We start from the raw sequence: 16698 nt of genomic DNA, 5'->3' as shown, positions 1-16698 counted from the left end.
GGTATCACATGTACATACATGTGACTACGTTCTGACCAATCAGTATACAAGTCCCTCACGGTGAAGTTACGGAAGGGGAAGGTGGAACTGCATGATGGGCGGAGCTTGTCTCATCCTATCATAGACACGCAAAGAGCGTGACTATAGCTTTGCCATGACTTAGCATGGCCGCTTCGGGTATGCTCGCGCGTCGTTGCCTTGGTAACTGTATCGCGTCTACTTTCTTAACTCTATAATAACCGGTGGGATTATGGTGGGAGCGCCGGGCTCATGGCTGACGTGCTGGTGCTGCGGGCTATCCGGGGAAGAGCCAGGACTCTGAACCTCAATGGGAAAAGGCTGCAGCGAGTGCCGGGGGCAGTGGGCAGCCTCACCCAGCTGACGTCCCTGCACCTGACGAATAACTGTCTGTGCCAGCTGCCCGGAGAAGTGACAGCGCTGAGCAATGTGAGGGCTATGGATGCATGGTATTGTTGTATAGGCAGAATGGACCGTATACCAAACCATTCATTGCAATGGATCCGCAAAAAAAACTGTATGCCTTCCGTTTCCGTATTTCCGTTCCGTTGAAAGATAGAACAAATCACGTTCCGTGGCTCCATTCAAGTCAATTGGGCCGACAAAAACGGAACACATACGGAATGTACTCCGTATGTCTTCCGTATCCGTTCCGTTTTAGCGGAACCATCTATTGGAAATGTTATGCCCAGCCCAATTTTTTCTATGTAATTACTGTGTACTGTATATGCCATACGGAAAAATGGAAAACGGAACGGAAACGGAAACACAACGGAAACAAAAAAAACGAACAACAGATCTGGGAAAAACTGCCTACAAAACAATGAAAAAGCCATACGGCCGTGTGCAAGGGGCCTTAGGGCTCATGCACACGTCCGTGCCGTTCTTTGCGGTCCGCAAATTGCGGCTGCCGTTCGTGTGCCTTTCGCAACAGGAGGCCCATTATAGAAATGCCTATTCTTGTCCGCAAAACAGCCAAGAATAATACATGCCTCATCATTTTTGCGGGGCCACCGAAAGGAGCAATGGGTGCGGATGAGGTTCACGGCTAGCCCCTGGGAGCACCTTCTCGTCCCGTCTTCTCCACCGTCACCACCCCCCCCCCCCTCCCGTACTGACAGGACCAGGCATCCTCATTGCGCATGCACCAGTGAGATTACAGTTAGCGCATGCGTAGTCGATCTCATTCGGCTGCCTCTGCTCTGAGAACCGCTCGTGCGCTGTTTGTAATCTCTGGGTAGAGCAGTACAAACATGTTCTTTGGTGCAGATTTTAGCAGGAGTAGGGTGAACATGATGTTTTATTCTACCAGATCTTGTTCCAGCAAGTGCTCAGGAGGTGGAGCGTCGCTGTGAAATGTTCTCTGTATTAGTGCTCATGCGCACGACTGTATATTTCTTTCTGCATCCATTCCGCATTTTTTGTGGATCTGATGTGGACCCAATGGTTCTGCAAAAGATGTGAACAGCAGGCCGTGTGCTCATTCCGCAGCCCTGCAAAAAACAATAGAACACGTCCGGAGAAGAATAGGCATTTCTGGCAAAGTGTACGGGACCACGGTCATGTGAGTGGGCTCATAAGCTGCTTCACATCTGCTGTGATGTGTGTGGTGGTCTCTGGTTGGATGCTACAGTTGTCAATCAGAGCAGAGGGGAGGGGCTGTGGAGCAGCTCAATGCAGAGAACACTTTACAGTGAAGCTCCGCCTCCTGAGCACTTGCAAGAGCAGAATCGGAGTCACGTGGGTGGTGCCACCCTCTGATTGACAGCTAAGTCGGCATGACTAAGCCTACAGGGAGCGGCACCACCCTCATCACTCTGATGCACAAAAAGAGCAGAGGTTTAAATGAATAAATTGCAAGTTTTACTTTCCCACCAAATTACCGTACACCTCAATCAGCTCAGCTCCTCCTCCTCTATAACCTGCCGCTGGCAGATTGCACTGCGTTTTGTGTCCACAGGTTCCCTTTAACTGACACAAAATAGGTAACCCATTTTAAAGGGGTTCTGCAGTTTATTTAAACTGATGATCTATCCTCTGGATAGATCATCAGCATCTGATCGGCGGGGGTCCGACACCCGGAAACCCCGCCGATCAGTTGTTTGAGAAGGCAGAGGGACCTGGGTCAAAAAGAGGGACTGTCCCTCCAAAAGAGGGACCCTTGGGAGGAAAGTTGTACAGCACCGTACATTGTCTAGCGGCTGTGCTTGGTATTGCAGCTCAGCCCCATTGAATGCCTAGGCCATGTGACCGATGAACGGGACATCCCATGGCCTAGGGAAAGCTCTGAGAAGGACTGTGCCTTCTCAAACTGCTGATCGGCGGGGGTCCTGGGTGTCAGACCCCCACTGATCAGATACTGGTGACCTATGGATAGGTCATCAGTTAAAAGAAACACACTTTGGAAAACCCCTTTAAGACCTTTAAGGCCATTTCAGGCATGGTCATTATGGGGTTGAAGTTACAGGTGACTCCTGTCAATACAGTTGGTTCTGACTTTCTCAGGAGCTTCTCCGGCATTAACCATCGGCTCTGTTTCTACAGCTCACCGTTTTAAACTTGGGGAACAACCAGTTTCAAAGAGTTCCTGAAGAGCTTACGTTCCTCCATTCCTTACAGACCCTGCACATGTTTGGTAATAGGATCACTGAGATCCCAGCCTGTGTATTTGGTAAGTACGGTATCTTCTCAGTACTCTATTAACGGAATGTCCCGTTTTACAGGGGTGCGGGGCTTGTGCATGAAGTGTGCACAGCGGCTGAAACTTTTGTAAGGATGGTGTCACACAGCATTTGGGGCAGTTTTGGTGGTGGGTTTTTGAGCCAAATCTAGAGGTGGATCCGTCAGGAAGAAGTATAAATCCTTCACCTGGAGTGCACGGCTCTCCTTCAGGTCATCCAGTCCTGCTGTGGACTAGTGACCTTAGTCCTTCAAGGGGTATTCCAGTTGTTTGATATTATCCCCTATCCACAGGCTAGGGTATAACTATTAATTTGGTGGGGGTCCTACCACTGGGACCCCCACCAATCAGAAGAACTAGGATCCCCTTCCCCCTGCAGGCCCCCTGAAATGAACGGAGCGGCTGGTTCCGCAGGTGCGTGGCCTCTCCCTTTGATTTCTATGGGACCGCCGGAGATTGCCGAGTACAGCACTGCACTATGTTCGGAATTCCCATAGAAATGAATAGAGAGGCCGCACACATTTAAGGGGGAAGTAGGGAGTGCGGAGCCCCCGTTCTCGTAATCCTAGGTTTCCCAGCAGTAGGACCCCCACCGATCTTACAATTATCTCCTGTCCTGTAAATGGGGGATAACATCAAACAACCAGACGGGTATTTTCAAAGCCACTCTTGATATCCCCTGCGCCAATGGAGGATGCGCTTAATTTAGGACATGGTACACGCATCCTCGTAATGATGCACATGATCCGTGCTCCCAGAATGAAATGAATGCCAGCTTGTAGCTGGCATTGTAGTCCTCATTCATGCAAGAAAACTGGTGTAAATGATAATGAATCTCCACCTACACCACTATCCCAGCCACCCCCTCTTTTCTGAAAGCGGCAAGGGCGGCGTAAAAAAAAGCCATTTGCAACGGGGAGTTAAAAAAGTTGCAAATCTTCATCTTATTTTTTCAATTTGATCTACAAATTTCCCTTGTTACATGTTTTGTGTAAAAAAATTTTTACAATGTTCTTCAATAAAAAGAGATTTGCTAAAGAAATATCTATATATATCCCAACCCACTTCTATACCACAAAGCTGTGTGCGATACCACCCCAAAGCCTTACGCATATGACCATGCTCGCCTTCAGTGTGCAGAACCATTTTTGCAGACTGATATACAGACACTACTGTGTGCATGATGCCTAAATAAGCCTTTTTTTGTTTTCTGATTACCCCTAAGCATAAAAGCATTTTTCACGCAGTGACCCCGAGGACATTATACGGCATGGGGGCTGTGTGCAGAAGGTGAAAGGTGACCGTTCTGTTTTTAATGGCCGTTTTTTTTCCACTGGTGACTTTCTGAGAAGGAGATGTTATATAAAAGGCTTGTGCAGGCCGTACACATTGATGACCGTTCCTCAGTATAGGTTATCAATATCTGATTGGCGGGGGTCTGACGCCCAGCACTCCTGTCGATCAGCTGTTTGACGAGGAGGCGGCGCTCTATGTGAGCGCTACTTCCTGTTCATTACACTGCTCGTCGTCACTGAAGTCTCGTCAGTGCAGCGTAACGACAAGTACTGGCTCCAATCACTTGAAAGGAGCGAGTACTTGTAATTACACTACTACACCACCGCTACAGGGGAGACAACGTGCAGTGTAATGAAGAGGAAGTGGCGCTCACATGCTGATTGGTGGGGATGCTGATTGGCTGGGTGTCAGACCCCGGCCGATCAGATATTAATGACCTATCCTGACAATAAGTCATCCATATATGCTGACTGCACAACCCCTTTAAAAATGGTCCCCTTCAATTCAATGGGGGCTGTTCTATTTCTTGACATCTATTATTCACTGGCTGTAAAAAAAAAAACGCAGTGTGACCAACCCCATAGACTGCCATTGCCATAGACTCCGTGTGAATGTAGCCTAAGAGATTTGGATGGCAACAGCCTTTCCAGGTAACCCTTTAGGATGCGCCAGATTTTAGAAGCTACATTTAAGTTTTTTCCTCCCTGCCTTCCAAAAGCCATAACTTTTTTCTTTTTCGGTTGACATAGCTGTAAGAGGGTTAGTTTTTTGTGGGATGAGTTGTATATTTTAATGTTCCATAAAGTGTATTACAAAAGTGTAAAAAAGTAATTGTCCGGTGAAACGGAAAAATTCAATTCCGCCATTGTTTTTTGGGTTTTGTATGTACAGCCTTAATAATGCGGTATAAAATGACATGAAAACATACATTTTGTGGGTTGGTATGGTGACAGTAAGGCCTCTTTCACACGACCGTGACGGATTGGCTCCGGATGCGTTCAGTGAAACTCGCACCAATTTGCAAGCAAGTTCAGTCAGTTTTGTCTGCGATTGCGTTCAGTTGTTCAGTTTTTTCCGCGCGGGTGCAATGCGTTTTGATGCGTTTTTAGCGCGCATTCTAACAAACTGAAGGTTTGCAAACAACATCTCTTAGCAACCATCAGTAAAAAAACGCATCGCATCTGCACCTTCTTCCGGATGCAATGCGTTTTTCACTGAAGCCCCATTCATGTCTATGGGGCCATCGCTGCGTGAAAAACTCAGAATATAGAACATGCTGCGATTCTCACGCAACGCAGAACTGATGTGTGAAAGCAACGCTCATGTACACAGACCTATTGAAATGAATGGGTCAGGATTCTGTGCGGGTGCTATATGCGTTCACGTCATGCATTGCACCCACGCGGAAAACTCACTTGTGTGAAAGGGGCCTAATGCCATTTTATCTAGTTTTTGATATGTTTTACTACATTGACAAAATTCAAAACTTTTTGACACGCATTACTTTTTTATTTTACCATCTGTCTGAGGGCTTCTTTTTTGTGAGGCGAGCTATAGTATTTATTGGTACCATTTTGGAATGGATGCAACTTTTTCATAATTTTTTTATTCCATTTTTCACGGGTAAAGTGTTTGACGGCATTCACAGCATTTACTAAATAATAGTGCAGATATTTTGGACACATTTATATGAATTGTGTTAATATTTTTGTTGTTCTGTATACTTTAGATGAGAAACAGGCTTTTTAACTTTTTATATTAGTATATTGGTTACTGTACCTATTTTTGAAAACTTGAATAGCACCTTTTTACACTTTTTTTAGTCACTTAGTAGAAAAGTACCATAGTACAATACACTGCAGTACTTCTGTATTGCATTGTATTGTAATTTGACCGACCTCCTCTTACACCCTGACAGAGGCCATAACGATCGCCATCCCATGATTGTGTCACAGGGAGAATTCAGAAGACAGCATGAGCCCCCTCCTGCTGTCTAACCGTTCAGATGCTTCGGTTTCTATCTATCACTATTGCGGGTGAATGTTAGTTGTATAGCACAGCTGGTTCAGCTTGTATGCACCGATAACCTATAGTTATAACATGGTGGGCATTGGGATTGAATGTGTTGGGGCAAAAGCCCCTACCTCTATGATTGTCGGGTTTCCAATTGAAGTGTCCTTATGAGCGCTCAGAGAGCTGACACAGACACACAGCTGAATCAGATTCTCTCTCCTTTATTCCACACAAGTATACATCTTTAAAAAACTACAGATAATCATAGACAAATCTGGCACACCGCCAAGGGGGTGGAAATCGAAACTAACGATTTGATTGGTTATTCATATAAGCCAATACTTTCGCACTATACTAACAAAATTTTAATAATGAAAGTTTCTGCAGCATCTTATCTCAAAGTTAACATTCTCCAGCAGTACATCCCAAAACTCAGAAAGAACATAACTCTCTCTTGTATGTCAAACTCTGATAAGGGAGCGAGGGAGTGGCTACCTTGGCCTTGCAGCTAGGAACATTTGATCTATATACACAAAGACTTCCTACATCCTACCAGCTAGCTCATTAATTTTCCACATATGCACAAGATGTAAGAAATAATCATACAAAATCATCCCTCACAATTCCCCCATTTTGAGATATCTTGGAACTGACATCTTAACCCAGAGGTACTTCAGTTGGGATAAGTCCAACCGCCAGCGGAGGCCAGATTCAGTTCCCAAGGCCTCTCAATAATCCTGGTAGTTTCTCTATTTGGTACAGAACCTGTTGGCGCACATAAACATAAGCTTAATCACAGCATATACTACTATTATACTTTTGATCATCAGGCCCTGGTCTTGTTTGTGAGACAAACTGCCAACAAGACATATGAATAAGTTCTTTAAAAGTCAAAGGGATTGCCAGATAAGGCATAGTTCTTTAACTCACGGGACTGTGAGTACAGATCCAACAGTCCTTCATTTTACTGTCAGTGTCATTGAGTCCTCTAAACAACACCTGGTGGTGTCAGATAAGTGCATTGTCCCAATTATCTTTCAGTTGTTGTTGGTACAGTGCCATTGTTCCCAGGATTAGGGCGGCCATCAGCAGGAGGATCCTCCTCCTTGGGCTTCAGAACTTTCTTGCAGTGAGAAGCATGTATCCAGTTAGGTTTTCCTTCAACCTTTACTGCTGTATGAGTAATCAATAGGACTTGCAAAGGACCATCAAATCTGGGATCCAGACCTTTCCTGACATGTATTTTTATCACCACCCAGTCTCCTGGTTGCAGACTGTGTGTTCTTTCTACTGAATCTGGATCTGAAAGGGAAGCAAACACTTGTTTATGAGTGTGCTCAAGCCTCTTTGTGAGGGCCCGCATGTACCTCGTTAGGCTATCATTGTTCATTTGCAACTGTTGTGGAAAATACAATCCTAATCTAGGGGCGCTTCCAAACAGTCTCAAATCGGGTTAATCCTGTCTGATTCAATAACTTCAGGGACACCATACCTGCACACCAGTTCACTGACCAGTTTCTTTGCTGGTTCTTTTCATTTGCCTTTGCTACTGGGAAAGCTTCCAGCCACCCTGAAAAGAGATAAACACACACAAGGACAAACTCATAAACTCCTACCTTAGGCAGCTGTATATAGTCTATCTGCAGTCTCTGGAACTCGATCCACAACATTGATGTCAGCAAACCACTTACCCACACTGAAGCCACACACGCTGTCTGCCATCTGCCCTGAACAGTGAAAACCGGGACTCATCCGTGAACAGAACACCAATGTGCCAGACGCCATCAAATGTGAGCATTTGCCCACTCAAGTTGGTTACAACAACAAACTGCAGTCAGGTCCAGACCCCGATGAGGACGACGAGCATGCAGATCAGCTTCCCTGAGACGGTTTCTGACAGTTTGTGCAGAAATTCTTTGGTTATGCAAACCGATTGTTACGGCAGCTGTCTGGGTGGCTGGTCTCAGATGATCATGGAGGTGAACATGCTGGATGTGGAGGTCCTGGGCTGGTGTGGTTACACGTGGTCTGTGGTTGTGAGGCCGGTTGGATGTACTGCCAAATTCTCTGAAACGCTTATGGTAGAGAAATGAACATTCATTGCACAGGCAACAGCTCTGATAGACATTCCTGCAGTCAGCATGCCAATTGCACGCTCCCCCAAACGTTGCAACATCTGTGGCATTGTGCTGTGTGATCAAATTGCACATTTCAGAGTGGACTTTTATTGTGGGCAGTCTAAGACACACTTGTGGAATATTCATGCTGTCTAATCAGCACCTTGCTATGCCACACCTGTGAGGTGGGATGGATTATCTTGGCAAAGGAGAAGTGCTCACTAACACAGATTTAGACAGATTTGTGAACAATATTTGAGCGTAATGGGTCTTTTGTGTATGTAGAAAATGTTTCAGATCTTTGAGTTCAGCTCATGCAAAATGGGAGCAAAAGCGAAAGTGTGGCATTTATATTTTTGGTCAGTGTAATTTTGTAAATTGGTCTTTATTAAAAATATAGCGCCCTTTTTTCTGTACAGAGCTGAGATGCTGTAGTAGCTGCCTGTGGATTTTCTGTCATTTGAGGAGCTGACGGACTCCTTATCTCTGCTCTCTGACATTATAAGCACTCATTATGGCTCAGTTCTTATCTTGCTGATAAGAATGTGGCTTAAATAAGTGTTTTGACCTCTTAGTAGTTTAGAGATCAGGGTTATTAGATGACCAAGTGAAAGTACCCTTTGTGACAGAACAGCTCAATATTTTTAATAAAGGCCTTTTGAAAAAAAGATTTTTAGCCAAAAATAAGTAACATGCAATCATAGAAAAAAATTGCCTCCAAAGGTGTACATAGCCTTTTAAAGAACCAGGACAGGAAGTAGAAAATATAGAGTGACCTAAAAAATGATACCCAGAATTTTTTTTTTTACCAATTTGTTTGTAAAAAAAAAATAAAAAATACATATGTGAATATTCTATGTCATAGAAATATTTTGATGGTAGTGTCCCTTTAAGGCGCTTTCATCATGAAATTACTCAGGTAAAAGTTCAGTTGCAAGGTAGCTTTATTTTCATAACTTTAATTTTTATTGAGAAACTTGATACATTCTACAATGCTCGCTGTATATTACAATAAAGTGAGCCCGTGCTTTAAAAGAATAAATCTGGTCTCAGAAATATTTTTCCTTGATGTACAAAATAAAAGGCCAACAACACTAAATATAACTGGCATAAACATAGTGGCACCTTTTCCTTAGTCAATACAGTATTGGAATAAAGAGAAGATAATTATATATTTTTCTTGTCTTTTTTTATTATATATATGTTGCTGCTCAGATAAGAAATATACACTGCTCAAAAAAATAAAGGGAACACTTAAACAACACAATGTAACTCCAAGTCAATCACACTTCTGTGAAATCAAACTGTCCACTTAGGAAGCAACACTGAGTGACAATCAATTTCACATGCTGTTGTGCAAATGGGATAGACAACAGGTGGAAATTATAGGCAATTAGCAAGACACCCCCAATAAAGAAGTGGTTCTGCAGGTGGTAACCACAGACCACTTCTCAGTTCCTATGCTTCCTGGCTGATGTTTTGGTCACTTTTGAATGCTGGCGGTGCTTTCACTCTAGTGGTAGCATGAGACGGAGTCTAGAACCCACACAAGTGGCTCAGGTAGTGCAGCTTATCCAGGATGGCACATCAATGCGAGCTGTGGCAAGAAGGTTTGCTGTGTCTGTCAGCGTAGTGTCCAGAACATGGAGGCGCTACAAGGAGACAGGCCAGTACATCAGGAGACGTGGAGGAGGCCGTAGGAGGGCAACAACCCAGCAGCAGGACAGCTACCTCCGCCTTTGTGCAAGGAGGAACAGGAGGAGCACTGCCAGAGCCCTGCAAAATGACCTCCAGCAGGCCACAAATGTGCATGTGTCTGCTCAAACGGTCAGAAACAGACTCCATGAGGGTGATATGAGGGACCGACGTCCACAGGTGGGGGTTGCGCTTACAGCCCAACACCGTGCAGGACGTTTGGCATTTGCCAGAAAACACCAAGATTGGCAAATTCGCCACTGGCGCCCTGTGCTCTTCACAGATGAAAGCAGGTTCACACTGAGCACATGTGACAGATGTGACAGAGTCTGGAGATCCCGTGGAGAACGTTCTGCTGCCTGCAACATCCTCCAGCATGACCGGTTTGGCATTGGGTCAGTAATGGTGTGGGGTGGCATTTCTTTGGAGGGCCGCACAGCCCTCTATGTGCTCGCCAGAGGTAGCCTGACTGCCATTAGGTACCGAGATGAGATCCTCAGACCCCTTGTGAGACCATATGCTGGTGCGGTTGGCCCTGGGTTCCTCCTAATGCAAGACAATGCTAGACCTCATGTGGCTGGAGTGTGTCAGCAGTTCCTGCAAGACGAAGGCATTGATGCTATGGACTGGCCCACCCGTTCCCCAGACCTGAATCCAATTGAGCACATCTGGGACATCATGTCTCGCTCTATCCACCAACGTCACGTTGCACCACAGACTGTCCAGGAGTTGGCAGATGCTTTAGTCCAGGTCTGGGAGGAGATCCCTCAGGAGACCGTCCGTCACCTCATCAGGAGCATGCACAGGCGTTGTAGGGAGGTCATACAGGCACGTGGAGGCCACACACACTACAGAGCCTCATTTTGACTTGTTTTAAGGACATTACATCAAAGTTGGATCAGCCTGTAGTGTGTTTTTCCACTTTAATTTTGAGTGTGACTCCAAATCCAGACCTCCATGGGTTATAAAATTAGATTTGCATTTTTTTATTTTTGTGTGATTTTGTTGTCAGCACATTCAACTATGTAAAGAAGAAAGTATTTCAGAAAAATATTTAATTAATTCAGATCTAGGATGTGTTATTTTTGTGTTCCCTTTATTTTTTTGAGCAGTGTATATGTATCAATTGTTACATAAAGCAATTACAGTTTGGAAAATTGGATCCAAGGGTCCCAGTATTGCAATAACTTGGACCGGTTGTGTGATTGGTGAGCGTGGATTTTCTCTAGCTCAAAACGTGCATGGACCGTGGATATTAATTCCTTGATCGTCAACGGGGAGCTGGATTTCCAAGATTTGGCTATCATTGCCCTAGCTGCGAGAATAACCTGACCACAAACTAACCTAATCTGTGGGGGGAGGTCTATGAGACCCACAAAGCAGAGGGCCAGGGATGGTGACTTGGGTATATGTACTCCCGTCACTTTCTGCAAGAGAAGAAACACAGCCTCCCAAAATGTGGACACCAATGGGCAGTCCCACTTACATGTTTATACGTGCCTACGAGGCCGCACTTCCTCCAGCAATAGGAGTGATATGAGGAATTAAGCTTGTGAATATGCGAAGGTGTCTGGTACCATCGGAGAAGTATTTTGAATGCCGTCTCCCAATGCGTAGCTCCTGACAATATTTGTTTTACTACAGGGAAGGCTAAGTACCAATCTTCCACTGAGTATTCCTTCCCAATTCCTCTTTCCATTTTAGTACAAAAGGAGGTTTCACAGTTGTATTAGGACATATAAAGATGTTGTAAAAGAAAGAAATGCCCCTAATGGACCCGCTAGTGGATGAGAGAAAGGTTAGAATTGTTGTAGGAAAATCCAGTGAGTAGATATCGTGGCTAGAGATAGCATGCCTTATCCTCAGATATTTATAGAAATCTCTCTGAGGAATGCTAAATTTGCGAGTTAAATTCTCAAAAGTATCCAGGGTTGTGCCCTCAAACAGGTGAGTAATTTTTTTTTTTTAATCTCTGCCATCACCCAATTCTCTAGGAGCAGATCTGGGATCCATGTATTTACATATAGTAAAGGTAGGTTCTTAATAGTAGTTTTGGGTAACGTGGCTAAATATGGAATGAGACTTCTCCATACCATAGCTGATACCTTTTATACTGTAGAGGGGGGCTTGAGTTCCCATACCTCTTCGATGCAAATTAAACAGAGCAATAAGAGTGCTGGGGGATGAGGCCCTTTCTAAACTCGCCCATCTTATTCTACTGTCAGGTGTCCACCATTCTGTCATTTGTGTAAGAACACAAGCCCAGTAATATTTCCTTACATCCGGGATTCCCATGACCCCCCGGTCCACGGTCTTGACATTGTAACGAACATAATTCTGCGTTTTCTCCCAGCCCAGACAAAGTCGGTGAGGAATTTTTGCAATGCTTGGAAAAATGCGGCAGGTAACGGGATCACCACAGTGTGAAAGGTAAATAATATAATAGGAAGCATCATCATTTTAATAACAGTCACTCTGCAGGCCCATGATAATAGTGAATGGGAGTATTTCCGAATTAAATTAGATGTTTTTGACAGTAGGGGTAGACAGTTTGCTGAGTATAGGTCTTTGCTAGATTTGGTAAGTGTGATACCCAAATAAGTGAAGCCTTTCTCTTGCCAGCTAAAGGGATACAAGGAAACCAGTTTCGCTCTCCTGGTGTGGTCCACCCCCACAGTGAATGCTTGGGTTTTCACCAGATTCAATTTGTAGTAGGATACATTCTGGAATTTGTTTATAACTTCCTGTACCCCCTGGAGAGACACCTCCGGGCGTGTTAGTGATAACATGATGTCAGCATAGAGGCCCAGAGTATGAGACTCACCCTTCAATGAGATGCCCAAAATAATTGAGGATTGTCTGACAGTTTCTGCAAAGGGTTCCACGACTAAGGCAAATACTATGGGGGACAAAGGACAGCCTTGTCTGGTTCCATTGGTTATGAGAAACCGTTCCGATAAAAAGCCAGATGTATACACTCTGGCCGATGGGGTGGAGTATAAGGCCATTATAGCTGATTTAATGACGCCCTGGAATCCAAACTTGTCCAGAGTGGCCGACAAATATCCCCAGTACACCCGATCGAACGCCTTCTCTGCGTCCAAAGCTAGGAACAAAGAAGGCGCTCGAGATCTCTCAGCCAATTGAACCAAGTTTATGAATTGCCTAGTACCATCTGATGCTTGTCTCCCCGCTACGAATCCCACTTGGTCTGAGTGGACCGGTAGAGGGATGTAAGTCAACAGTCGTGTTGCTAATATCTTTGCATATACTTTCACGTCCGAGTTCAAAAGGGAGATAGGACGAAAGTTCGCTGGCGTTGTCCGGTCTTTACCCGGTTTAGGGAGGGTTATAACATGTGCCGTTAGCATCTTCTCCGGGAAATTGCCTTCCGCTGCGGCTTTGTTAAAGACCTTCTCTAAATGGGGGGCTAGAGTGGTGGCAAATTGTTTATAGTATACGTTCGAAAAGCCATTTGGGCCTGGTGCTTTATGTGATGGTATTGCTTTGATCGCTTGCTTTATTTCCGCTGATGATAGTTTAGGCAATTGGATAGCTTCAAGGAAAGAGTTAATTGCCTCCTCCATAGGGCGTATTGTTTGGGCGTTATCTTTCAGGTTATATAGGGATTCGTAAAACTGTTTGAATTGATTTGCTATGTGTCGAGGATCTGTGATCTTATGCTCTTGTTTATCTAATAAAATGCACACCTGGTTTTAAAGTCAGTATAAAACTGAGTCTGCTTATATAGAACCTACCAGTAGCCATTTGGCTCCAGGAGAAGTATATGGTGGGCTCAGCGTGCATGTTGGTACTTGCATCCCTGGATCCGATGAAAGCTGTAATGGCACCGGACGGGGTTAAAAGCAGAGTGTGCTTGGCGTGCACGCTGACCTGCATTCCCTGGATTTTGTGTGGCTGTCATGGCCCATGAACAGGTGGGAACTAGTGTTAGGGACCACTCAAATGGAGGCAACCTTGACGCGGTGAGTGGCTTATTACGCTTTGGCCAAAATGTACACCAATGTCTCATCCAGCATGGAGGCAGGGCAGAATGCTGGATATAGAGTGCGATCACATTTGTATTCTCTGTTTGTATATGTATTTCGCCATAGTGATCTGCACCTATATGCAGGTTGTGCTGACTCAATTCCCCCAAATTTTTTCTTTGTAATATGTATTGGAGGCGTGGCGATCTCCTTTGAGTCATGCACACCTGACCAGTCAATCTGTCCTGGAGGCTGGTTTTAAAGTCAGTATAAAACTGAGTTTGCTTATATAGAACCTACCAGTGGCCATTTGGCTCCAGGAGAAGTATATGGTGGGCTCAGCGTGCATGTTGGTACTTGCATCCCTGCATCCGATGAAAGCTGTAATGGCACCGGACGGGGTTAAAAGCAGAGTGTGCTTGGCGTGCATGCTGACCTGCATTCCCTGGATTTTGTGTGGCTGTCATGGCCCATGAACAGGTGGGAACTAGTGTTAGGGACCACTCAAATGGAGGCAACCTTGACGCGGTGAGTGGCTTATTACGCTTTGGCCAAAATGTACACCAATGTCTCATCCAGCATGGAGGCAGGGCAGAATGCTGGATATAGAGTGCGATCACATTTGTATTCTCCGTTTATCTAATAAAAATCCAATCCGGGGGCCGATGTAGACTGTTTAAGCCTTTTGGCTAAAAACGCACCTGCTTTATTGTTGTGCACATAGCATCTTAAATCTTTTAAGGAGGAAGGCGTGTTGGGATGATCATATTGCCTGGAGGCGCCTTCTTAGGTCCCGAAGAGTTGTGGAATGGATGGCGGACATAGAGGCTTTATTTAATGTTTCTATGCTTTTAATGGAAATTATGAAATCCATAATTTCCTTGTTTCGCGCCTTTTTAAAATATGCGCAGCATTGGATAAGATTGCCTCTCATGTCCACCTTGTGTGCGCATTCCACAAGGTATGTGGGTCCATGTCGGGTGTGGAGTTTAATTCAAAATATGAGGAGAGTTTTTTTTAATATCCTATCTTTGTAATCCGTATGGTTGAGGATGGAATCATTCAGACGCCATTGGGATGGAAGCATGGACAAGAATTGTTCTGCTAAAGTGAGTGTAATTGGGGCATGGTCGGACCAGGTAATCGTTTTAATGCTAGAGGAGACTGATTGAAGGAGTGATGTTTTGTTGACAAAAAAAAGTCAATACGGGAGTATGACTGATGGGGGTAGGAAAAAAAGGTATAGTACCTCTCACCTCCATGCTGACACCGATACGAAAATTTGGGGGAACATCTTGTTGGGAAAACTTGGGAGATTTATATTTATGAAAATGAGTTTTTTGCACAAACAATATCTTCCAGTAGAGGTGTCTGGCTTCGTTCCAAACCGTACTGCGTTTATAAGGGCTGTTAAGCCCCTTGACATTAAGTGAGGCTATGGTTATTACCAAGTTGGATAAGTAATTGTGGGGAATACTCCATCTGTACTACAGCAGCTATACCAATCACTCGTTCCAATAAGCTGTAAGGTGCGTATTGATTGGTGCCATATAAAACAAAGAAAAAAACAGAGTAAACAATTAATAGGTTCTTCATGTAAAGCCTGACTAGTATGATGGTTCACTCCAAGGTTTAACCCATGAATATACTGCAGCATACAGGGGGGACAGGGCAGTTACACAACAACGCTCATTATTCAATAAGCTATATAATTAGTAATAAACCTGCTGCTACCAACAACAAGAAGAGATGTGAGCCTTTCTCGTGGTATTACTCAGTCCTTCCAATGGGTACCGGGAACTGAAGACCATTCCGCTTCAGTCGGTGGAGGAGGATGATGCTGGGATTGCTGGGGCGAAGATCTGCCTTCTTGGAGGTTCCACTTCTCCAGAATCTTCAAACCTTCTGCTACGCACGAAATAACCGCGGAAGTTCCATTGCGGGAGATTAGAAGCTTAATTGGGAAGCTCCATGATATCATTATCCCTCAGCACTTTAGTAATTGGAGAAAGTCCCTGCGAGCTTCTAATGTGGCAACTAAAAGATCTGGATACAGGGAGAGTGCGGTGTATGGTTGAGGGAATGAGCCATATTTGCGGGCCTCATACATTATCAGTTCTTTTATGTGAAAGAAGTAAACTCTCACCAGAGTATCTCTAGGAGCTTTCTCAGGGGCAGCTTTGGACTTAGGGATTCTGTGAGCTCTATCTAGAGTTAGATCCATAGGAGTTAGGGCTGGGATGAGCGTCCGGAAAAGGCGTTTAAGATAGTCCATGAGTTCAGGTGCGGAGACTTCTTCTGAAATGCCTCTGATTTTGATATTGTTAGGCCGGGATCTATCTTCGGCGTCTGTAGCTTTTGATTTGAGCCATTTGACATCCTCTTCCAGTGTGTTATGTGCGTCCACCAATTCGTTATGAGCATATGATCAGTGCGCTACCCTATAGCGGTGACATTGGATTGGAGCTTGCGTATAAGAGAGGAAACAGATTTGTTTATGCCATTTTGTAGGACTATCAGCATATCTTTTAAAGTGTACACTGTTACTGGAGCTGAGGATGCCGGAAATTGCGAGATAACGCACTGTGGCAAGACAGAGTTTGCTGTCTCAGCGCCGTCTTGAGTATTGCACTTTTTCTGCGCTGGGCCTATACTATTAGGGGAAGCTGAAGGCGGTGGTGTTGACCTTTTTTCCCCTAAATCTTCAGGGTCCTCTATTAATCGTGTATGTGCCTCAGGGCCATGCAGAGTGGAGTCTCCCACCTCCTGCCTGTCCTCTGGTTGAAGACCTGGGCTTAAAGGACGCGGCGATGGTGTAGTTGATTGCGTCTGGGCCACCATGGCGGTGTCTGCCACCTCAAAAAAGTTTGTCAGCTTTTTAGGTGCAGAG

General features: G+C 44.8%; 1 protein-coding gene across 1 annotated transcript in view; it reads left to right on the top strand.

Annotated features, from left to right (window-relative positions):
- The first annotated feature begins 106 nt into the window (after positions 1 to 106).
- Positions 107 to 16698, top strand: part of LRRC69 (leucine rich repeat containing 69) — a 37306-nt gene continuing 20714 nt past the window's right edge. The window contains exons 1-2 of the mRNA XM_040432402.1: positions 107 to 447; positions 2563 to 2689. Coding sequence (XP_040288336.1) covers positions 271 to 447; positions 2563 to 2689 — 304 coding nt within the window. The 5' untranslated portion in view covers positions 107 to 270. The remainder of the gene's footprint in view (positions 448 to 2562; positions 2690 to 16698) is intronic.

This window comes from Bufo bufo, chromosome 5 (genome assembly GCF_905171765.1).
Source record: "Bufo bufo chromosome 5, aBufBuf1.1, whole genome shotgun sequence".
Lineage (NCBI taxonomy): Eukaryota > Metazoa > Chordata > Amphibia > Anura > Bufonidae > Bufo > Bufo bufo.
Note: the sequence above shows the minus strand (reverse complement) of the source record. Positions and strands in the feature narration are given on the sequence as shown.